Here is a 10,369-nt window from a genome sequence, read left to right as displayed (position 1 = left end):
CCCCCCCCCCGCCCCCACCCCGCCATGCTCAAATATGCTCAGGAAAAAAGAGATGACCCTAGTTTAACTAGTTTGCTAGCTTGCTTCAAGGGGATGTACAAGCAGAGGGAAGAGATGAATTGCAGGGAGAAAGGAGGAGGAAAGGAGAGATACCATAGGGAAAGGAGGGTGGTAAGAGAGAAGAAATAGGTAAAGAAAACCAACCATGGTGGGAGGTACAGAAATGTCTAAATAGGTCTAAGAATTTGTTTTCTGGGTGGTGTTCTATGTAGATCTCCTTTCTACCTCTACATGAGATGTTAAATAAAACTTTTTGTCTAATATATTATGGAGTTCTGCCTAGTAGCTGGTGCAGGCCAAGAACAGAGGTAATTAAAACTGTGCCATATACTCAGGAATTACAAATCCATTCATCATATTCATCAACTACCTCTCTGTACCACGGTCAGAGATGCTCGATACTGGAGATACTGTGTGAAGGTAACATTGTTCATGTCCCCATGACATTTACATTACTGTGAGCAACCTGGATACATGAAGAGACAACAATAATACAGAATGAAGAGGTTAAGAAGTAGGTAACTGTGGGGTACTTGGGGACATCTGAGGATAATCACACGTACAGATGCAGGAACTGTATATATTGGTGGCAGAAAGGTACACAGAAGTTTGTATCTGTACAAACTCTTTGGAGGCAAAGAGGCTGGCGATGGGCTTTGGAGGCCTGTGAGAATTGAAGTTTTAAAATTTCCATCCTGGAGATTTGAAAGAACAGCTAGCCCAAAGAGATGGGTGATCTGTGGCATGACCTTCTTCTATGACATTTCTAGAAGCTTTTACCAGCCACAGAGTAGATTGTCAAATAATACCCCCATGGGTTGAACAGTGCTCCAAGTAGAGAGGACTTTTCCATGCACCAAGAGAGGGGGTGGATAAACCCTGAGCGTGGGCTAGGTGAGATGACTTTGGGTTGCTCACATTTTCTTGCAGTGGTGACTGAAGAATTTTCAGCTAAACTTTGCCCCACTAAAGAAGAACCCTGAAAGCCCCCTCATCTCCTGCCTGGTCTATAGCCCTTTACAATAAAAATAATGCAAAGCTGTTCAGGAAAAAAACAGTGCCTACTCCTAGGTTCAGCAAATTCCCATTACTCCTTGACCTGTGGGTTGCTAAAGAATGAGGTCGCTGCGGGCACCCAATGTGAAGAAGTTGGCTGGTACATACATTTGAGCTAGATGCATAACTCTGTCTTCATTTTTCATTACTTTGAAAAATTTCAAGGGCCTCTTTTTGGTTGTTCTTGTAGTTAGACACGTTGCATGAAGCTGCCCAGGGCACAGCGCACCTTCATGTGAATGAATCCAGAAACGCCCTTGGAGCTGGGCAGGCCCGTGACAGCCTGTCATCAAGGATACATTGACCCTGACTCCCCAAGCCCGAAAGAGAAGTGAAGCATTGTATAACTGGAGATCGCTTTGAATTAGTTTCAATTTGGTTAGCAGTGTCGCACAAGGCCACCCTAGCAGACAGAGATTATGGACAACTGATGCTGTGATCAACTGGATCTCTATTGTTGGTCCTTGAAGAGGCGCTAACAAGAACTCTGGTTTTCAAAGGGTTTTTCCCTCTAATCCTCTGGCCCTAGCATGCGTTATGACAGATAAAAGCTCTTCTGGTTCTCCCATGTGATGCGACGAATGTAGACAAATCCATTTGTTTTTATTATTTAGGAACATGTAACCAGAGAGCCTAGGTATAAATAATGCTTAAAAAAAAAAGACTTTGCAAATGAAGCGTACTTTCTTTTTATCACCATCATAAAATCAATAAAAGTAATCATCAGAAGGGCTTTGGCAATCCGGAATATGCAGAGCATGTGTGCAGGGCAGGGGCCTGTCATCTCTGGATAAATTAGGTATAAATATCCTCAGATTAGTTTGTGAAAACTTCAGAGCAGTGTCTTCAAAGGGCACTTGAACTTTAAAGATATGAAGTGAGAAACAGCAATGTAGAAAAATCCCGACTTCAAAACTACACTTTGGTCCTTTTCCTTTTTTTTTTTTTTTTTAAATAAAGCTGGGGGAGGAGGTGGTGGTGGTGGAATTCTATTAAAGGAGTTTTCAAAAACACATTTTATTTGGCCTCTGTTTAGGCCTTGTGTCTCTATTCAGGGAAAAAGTATGCCTTTTGTTTTTCTCAGTGAAATCCTCCCAAACTTCCAGACTCAGATCATATGCTCTGCTAACTTCTCCAAGAGGGTTTCTGGGTTCAACCCAGAAAACAAGACCTCTGGACTCCCGAAGGCACTCACTCCCTGGGCCCCTGGGAGCCCCGCAATCTTCTTTCTTTGTCTGAATTGTTCTGCTTTCCTGAAGGGTAGGAAACACACTATGTACTATTTCCTGTATTCCACAGTATCTGGCAGAGGATCCTGAGCCCAGAAGGCACAAATAAACATTTGTTGAATTTGTCAGTAACTTGTGAAATTCTTATTACAAGTTTCCTCTTATGGCCTTTAGGAGATTGCATGTATTCTCTCTCTCTCTCTCTCTCTCTCTCTCTCTCATTAACCAAGAAAGTTGCCAAATGGAGTTTCATTGAGAATTAAACTTGTGACCTGCCCCCCCCATCCACTACACCAGCCAAGAACTTGGGTTGCGGTGGCAGAAGGTGACCTTAGGAGAGACCCCCACGCTGGTCTGACTGCAGGGCTCTCCACAGCTTTTGTCAAGAATAGACATTTAGCACACTCTTATTAGGAGGGCAAAGGCTACAAATGTGAACATCTTACATATATTTTATGTATAACAGAATATAAATGATTCCAGGCAAGAGTTTATTTTGAATATACATTCTACAAGGAAAAAAAATGGCTTTTTTTTTTTTAAAGCAACCTCACTTGGATGAAGCAAACCTAAGAGCAAAAGAATCAAAGATGATGGAAGATGAAAGGAGGGTTGTCTGACAGAGGCCGTGTTAACACCTCAAATCACGGCTTTCCAGGTTCGAGACCACATGTCCATTTCACAGCAAATGCTCCATAAAAACAATAATCTCCTGAATTCCTTGAAGGGATTTTGACAAGGCAGACCAGGAACGCTAAGATGAGGGTTTCAATTCTACCACCATCCTATTGGAACTTTTGCTTCTTCTACTTGTAAGGTAAAGTAGCATTTCCTTTTTTAGTGTGACATGTTCACATAAGTGTCAGGGTCTATTAACATTGCAGTGCAGTAGGGAAGCCTAGGAGAGGGGACTTAGGGAGCTCAGGCGAGGAAGGTCAACAGGAGGGGCAGAGTTTCGGACAAGACAATCCAGAAGAGTTAAGAAAAACAGTGAGTGCTGTGGAGGACCAGAAAGGGAGGCCCGGATTTTATCCCTGGTTTTCCTGTATCACTGGGTCATGCCATTTCACTTATTTTAGGTTCTTTCCCCTTGATTATAGTAGTCTAAAGAGCAGGGAATGAAAAGGAGTTAAAATTGGAAAAAATGGTGAACTATCCAAGTTGGAAAGAACCTTGGTAGCAAGACCCTTAGTAATTGTGCAGGAGTCAGAAACTTTTTCTAAGAAGGACCAAACAGTAATTTTGGGGGGGACTTTTCTGGCCCCATGATCTCTGTTACAGTTATTTAACTCTGCTGTTTTAGCACAAAAGCAGCTGTAGGCAATACATGAATGAATGCGTGTGGCTGGGGATCAGTGAGACCTTATATATGACATTGAAAATATAATTTATTACAATTTTGACATGCTGCAATATATATATATTTTTAAATCTGTTATCAATGGCTTAAATATAGAAGAAATTTTCACATTATATAAGGCTAGCAACAGACTGGGTTTCCTGCAGGGCATACATTGCCAGCCCCTGGTCTATGGGGAGTCCTTGTTTATGAACAGAGAATGGAGGCCTCAAAGGGGAACTGAGGCCACAGGGCAAAGATCACAGCCATGTTTCTAATGCTGACCAGACTAGTTCTTTTCATCTTGAGAAGGAAAGAGAGAAGTAGAGAAAAATATTAACAGAGGAAGGCCCTGGATATTGGGTTATTGAAAATATAAAATATTTGTTTGGAGAACATAATTGTACATGCTAGGTTATTGACACTCCATAGACCAATTGGGCATTGGTCTGATGGGGTAAATATTGCTTGTATGAGAGTATGGTATCCTGGCACTCACCAGAAAATCTTCCTAGACAGCAGTCAGATTAAAATAAGTCTGCATCATTGAGACCATATAAACCTTTTAGCAAAAGAAAATTTTTAAAATGATGTCAAGATCATATGAAATATTGATTCTGCCTCTATCAAAACTGTAGAATTTGCACCCTGAACATAAAACTTCAAAAATGATGAAATGGCTTTATGTAGTTTCCTCTATTTTTATGTTAAGTCCTCTAAATATGAGCTCCTACCTAAGTGTACATTGTTAAGCATTTACTCTTCTTTTTTGAAAGCAGTAGGATTTATTCAAGTGAGAAGGAAAGAGACAGAACTCTTGCAGGGTGAGAGGGGACCCAATAAAGGTTGCCCTATGCATTTACTCTTGATGACAACTTTAGAAAGCATTCTTGTCATTCATTGCTTCAGATTTGGTATTTCTTTGATTCTTAATCCTTTTAGAGAGACTCAGGGGTAAAAGGCTGCCCCAAAGTACACAGCTAGTTAGTACTTGGGCTATTGTGGTGCTGTCTAAAATTGGACTAAGGTTCTTTGAAGATTTCTCTGTCTTCAAGTCTTTCTGACTTGGCCAATCAGGCAGAATTGATGCAGCTGTTCCACCACAACATGAATGACTTATTTTATATTTGGTGGTATACTTGGCTGTCTCAGGCAAGGGCTTGTGGTACTGTCACTACCAATCACAGACTTGAAAATTGAGGTTCAGGTAGGCAAAGTGGATTCCTTAGCTAGTCAGTGCCAGACATGAGAAGGAGCTGTAGTCAAGAAGACTTTAACTCTACACAGGGCACAAGAAGTTAATGTTGTAGCTCCCCCATGGCACTGAATTTCATTAATTAGGTGTTAATATTTCCAGCGTGAAACATTCTCATAAAGTGTTTATTCAATGAGGGGAGGAGTAGGGTGGAGCCTCAAAGTTTTATTCACAACACCAAAAGAATCAGAATTTCTCCAATTTAATGACTTGCGGGACATCCTGTGCTGCTGAAATGTACAGATGTTCTCTATGTAAGAAAAACCAGTTCAAGGAATTAAAAACGTTCCATTTTAGAAGTAATTATTTGCACTGAAAAAGGATTCTTAACAGAGGATTTAAGTTCTGTTTTCTCTAAATAATGAGTTACCTAAATATATTTATAGAGTAACTTATGTATAAAAATTTGACACAATTTCTAAATGGATTTACTTATTTACTGTTATCAGATATTATACATACATATGTGCATATTCTTAAGACTATATGGAAACAAACTGAGTAATAGAAAGAAATTAGAATACTTGAGACTTCTTTGAAGTTAGTTTCCTCTTCTTCCCAGGAAAGGGAAGCCCCTTCATATAGCAGCCAAAGCACAGAAATCCTTGGCTGGCACCATCCCACAATGGGAAATCCAAATCTCTGATCTTTAAAAGTATCTATTGAGTATTTTGACAAAATTTGCTTTTCTGATATCGGCACCCCATTCCTTTCCTCTCAGGAACAAGACAGAGCAGATTTCCCATATTCTCCAGATTATTCTGATAACTGCACAAAGATGACTTAGGCTCTTAAAACAATCCTATCTACATCTTTTGACTCTTAGAAGATGTCTTCCAAAGGTCCCTCTTCAATACAACTCTCCTGGCTGGGCAATTCTGTTCAAACTGTTTGCTGTACAATCTTACATCTCAGAAACCAGAACTGAAAACAATCAAGTAAATGTGTTCTGAAGAGCACAGAGCATGATCAGGACACGCTTCTTGCATTCACACAACCTATGGAAAAGAATCTTGGCATCCTAAGCCTCCCCTCCTAGGCAGATGTGAGCCAGCATCACAACACAGTCCACATCGCCAGTACTGTTTTCAATGAGCCACTGTTGTGGAACAATTTTAAAACATTTTTATTTTTACATTTGGTATTAATTCCAAAGAAAATGTAGGTCATAATAAATCAGTTCTGTGAATGTTTACATGTACATTACAACTGAGCCATACATGTTTCCCATACATGGATCCCTAATTCATTGAGGGGAATGAGGTTGGGGGCACGTGCCCAGGGAAAGACCTTGGACTAAAGCAGACATTGAGGAATTGTTTCAGTGTCGTTAACTGAAGTGGGAATTCTGGTGACGAGAGACTTCTGTTCATGGTGAAGCCGCTCTGTGCAGAACATGATTTCAAGATGGCTTTTGGTGGAAAACTGCTGTTTCCAAGCCATCGGCTTCTTGCTCAGACTTGAAAACTCCATTCTAGGCAAGACATATGCATGTTCAATCACAAAGACTTGAAAATTATTATGCCATTTTTTTTTTTACTTAAAATGTTTCAGTAACCAATATGAAGCCTGTGAAATTACAACCATGAAAAATATCTGGATGATCAACATGTATCCAAAGTTCCTATTGAGCAAGAAGACTTGGGTTTTCATGCCAAGCCACTTTCAAAAAATTCTCATAAGATGATTTTTACTTCAAGTTCATAAATGGAGCAGATGTGGTGGAGTGGTGGCTATGGGGAGGTTGGACTCAATCAATCCATAGTTTTTTAAACTACAGGTAGTTAAATTGTTATAGTGGGTCTTCGTAAAGAAGAGATGTGACACTAACGGATTCCCATGATTCAGCTATAGGAGGGAGCTTTCTGTAAACAACAGGATTCTAAGTCCCACTCCCCTCATCTCCTTATTAACACTGCCCCTGTACCTTGGCTTGTTTTCACAATTCCCGGTGGGCCCCAAAGGCCAGCATGACGTAAACACATGACTCTAATACTTGGGTCCATAACCATTTGACTGGTACTTGTTCCCACTGAGCATGAATACAAGGTCACACTCACTCTTAACACGGGGCTCTTGGCAGTCAATAATATACAGAAATGATCTTCAAATTTGCTGGTCTCATTCATCGACTTTCAGAGAACCTAGCTCCTTTCAATGCTCTTTTTCCACCCTGAATTCTTTTGGACAGTCCCTGTGGGTCATTTTAACTTACCCTGTACTGCTGCATTCCAGGCAACTCCTGTCCAAGAGCCTGAAGCCTAGTATTATAAGGGTAATGAGTGGAATCTAAAGAAACAGCAGGCAACCAGAGGATTGAAGGTGACAGGAAGGGTCTTAGTCCTCAACACCCTCTGTATACTACTATTCTATATCTCAATATCGTGAGTTTTTATTGTCAGCGAGTTTGCTCAAGAAAGCAAATAGCTGGAACAGGAAGGCTTATTTACATTTAGAAAAAGACTTCGTGTGTGCGTGTATGTATGTGTGTATGTTTTGGTACCAGAAATTGAACCCAGGCACCTTGGCAGAACTTAGGCTCATCAAATTACAAACATGGTAGATAATGGTGTACTTTTCTTAACAGGAGAGAATGTCAGTTCTTCTTTTTCTTTCTATTCTTTTCAATTTTTTTTGAAAGAATAGTATCTTTTTTTTTTTGCATATATTCTCTGCCTCAGCAATTTTATTTTTTACAAATTTATCCTAAAAACATATTGTTTATGGAAACAAAAGTTGTTCATCACACAATAAGAAAGGATGAGTAAAATGTAACTGCCTTTTAATAGGGAGCTGGATGTATGTGTTCTGGTTCAAATGCACAAGGTACGGTATACAGCAGGAATGAAGAGCCTGCCTCTCCTGCGCCCTTCAGAGTACCACAGAACCTCCATCAGCTGCTCAAAGCAATAAGGCTTTGATATTTGGCAATCTGACAGGCAAAAAATGGTACAATCTTTTCTTAAGTTCTACTGGGGTTGATGTTTTCTTCATGTTCACTTGCCCTAATACATTTTTTTTTCTGTTAAAAAAGTTCACATAACACAATTACATCCACAAGCTCTTCTGATTTTTACTCTGATACTGTGAAGAAGGGAGGGACAAAACACTGCCTCTTCACACTGGGGAAAGTGGAGCCCTCAGCTACCAGGTAATTTATTGTGCCATGTGTCCTACAAAAACTATTCTTTATGTCACTTTTAACTTTCCCAATAACCCCGCAAAGTAGTCTTTTTTTTTTTTTTTGGTACTAGGGATTGAACCCAGAGAAGCTTAACCACTGAGCCACATCCCCAGCTCTTTTTAATTTTTTGAGACAGGATTTCACTAATTTCTTAGGGCCTTGCTAAGTTGCTGAGGCTGGCTTTGAACTTGTGTCCTACTGCCTCAGCCACCCAAGCATCTAGGATTACAGGTGTTTGCCACCAGTCCCAGCAAGGTAGTTATTTCTTTCCTCATTTTACAGAAAAGAAAACTGGGGGCAAGAGACAGACTGACTTGCCAAGGCCATACAGCTGGTAGCAGGGATCTGTAGTCACTCAAGAACTGAATCAGTGCCCCTGCCACTCCAGCATCTCCTTCTCTTCCTAATGGCCAAGGCAGGAAGATGCTGGTGTCAGCAGGAAACACAGAGGTCCACCCAGTCCCACACGTGCAGGGAGGCATCACTTGCTGCTGATAACAAAGTCCTGGGTTTGCAGGGGTGCCAGGTGTGGGTGGTAACCTGTGGTGCAGTATCCATTTTGTTTTCATCGTGGAAGAGGTGACCTCTGTGAGTGAAGAGAGGTTCCACCTGGATCCCTGTTCCATCCCAAGATGTGACATCATAGACCTGAACAGTCCCATCAAAACCTGAAATGGCTAAGCAGTTGTCCAGGGCTGGGGCCCACGTTACTTGCAGCAACTCTGGGTTGGGGCTAGGTGTGGACACTGGGCACTGGACTGAGCTGACAGGATGGCAGAGATCCCGGGGGTCAAGAAGTTGGAGCTGCCCCTCTGAGCCAAGGCTTGCAATATAGGATCCTGGGCCTTGGCCCATGCCCCTAACTTTTGCACACCATCTCTCTCCACCAGACCCAGGGTTCGGGCTGATATTCTCCAATGGTGCCCACTTCTGGCGGGTATCGACAAGCCCCAGATGACCAGAGGTGCAGCAGAAAGCAAAAGTGTTTGCATCTAGGACCTGCAGGCTACTCAGCTCCTCACTGTCACTGGTGTCTGAGCTATACGTGACCTTCTGGGATTCCAGATCCACAATCTTCAGATCACTGAGCCGTGCCCCATGGAGGACTCCAGGAACCATTGAGGAGAAGACATCCACTCTAGGCCAGAGGTTTCTCTCTTTTTCATGAACTGCAATGGTGCTGACAGCCTTAATGACATCACTGTCTTCTGCAAACTGCCACACCTGCAGATAACAACCTGGAAGGCCACTGGTCACCAGCAACCTGGTATCTGGCACATGCTTTAGATCAAAGACAGGTCCGTCTGAAAATCCGCCATGGCGCAATTTAAAATCTCTTTCTGGGAATAAGCCCTGGTTTTCCTTTACAGAAAGTCTGAGAGGTAGTATCAGATGAAGAATCTCATTTTTTTTTCAGGCTTTCATAGCCAGCAACAAAGACTCCTTTGTCACCAATCCATTCAAGGACTCCTGAGAGGTCGAATGCATGGAAATCCTGGTACGATTTACAAGCGCAAGGATTCCACAAGCCAGTCCTCCGCGGGATCCATGGCAACTGAGGAATAGTATCTTTAAAGTTCAATCACCTTTGAAATTCTTTCTACTTTCTTTTTCTCCTTCTTCCCTCCTTCCTGATTTCCTTCCTTATCCTATTTACTTGAGAATTTTCTCCCACTCACACACATTTGGGAGAAGTTAAGCCAATTCAGGAATGACATTTCATGAAAATTAACACCTAGTAAGACAAAACATGTTCTGTCCCCTTTTGGGATGCCTGAATTAGAACTAAGCAAATAAACGCAGGTGGGAGGTGTCACTCAGGCATCAGAACTTGCTATCCTCCAACGTGTGCTTCAAGGTACTGCAGCTATGGGTTTCCGCATTGGAGAAGACCCTGGACACAAACAGCCTCATTACCATCACCATCATCCCAAGAGAAACATTCCCTGCCTTGCTTCACTGAGTCTCCAATAACTATAAGGTAGAAACAAATGTCCATTTTAATGATGGGGACACTACGGCATGACATGTTTAAGAGTCTGGCTTATAGTTACCAAGTAGCTGAGAGGGACTTGAAATCCAGGTCTACATACTACAGACCCAAGATTCTTCATCTGTGTACTCTTAGTACCTCCATGGAAAAACTAGTAGTAGGAAGAATGTTTCTTCTGTTTATATCATCAATAAGCTTTATTTACAAGTTTGTGATTGCTACTTGTAAGAAATGTGGTACATAATGACACGAA

General features: G+C 41.6%; 1 protein-coding gene across 1 annotated transcript; it reads right to left on the bottom strand.

The window, feature by feature from the left end:
- Positions 1-7,911: 7,911 nt before the first annotated feature.
- LOC107139380 (WD repeat-containing protein 73-like) lies at positions 7,912-9,673 on the bottom strand. The gene is given in 3 exon segments (XM_048806163.1): positions 7,912-9,536; positions 9,538-9,630; positions 9,632-9,673. Coding segments are annotated over 3 exon segments (1,116 nt in total). The 3' UTR covers positions 7,912-8,555.
- Between the last annotated feature and the right edge of the window lie 696 nt (positions 9,674-10,369).

This window comes from Marmota marmota, unplaced genomic scaffold, assembly GCF_001458135.2.
Source record: "Marmota marmota marmota unplaced genomic scaffold, marMar, whole genome shotgun sequence".
NCBI lineage: Eukaryota > Metazoa > Chordata > Mammalia > Rodentia > Sciuridae > Marmota > Marmota marmota.
This window is presented reverse-complemented; position numbering and strand designations above follow the sequence as displayed.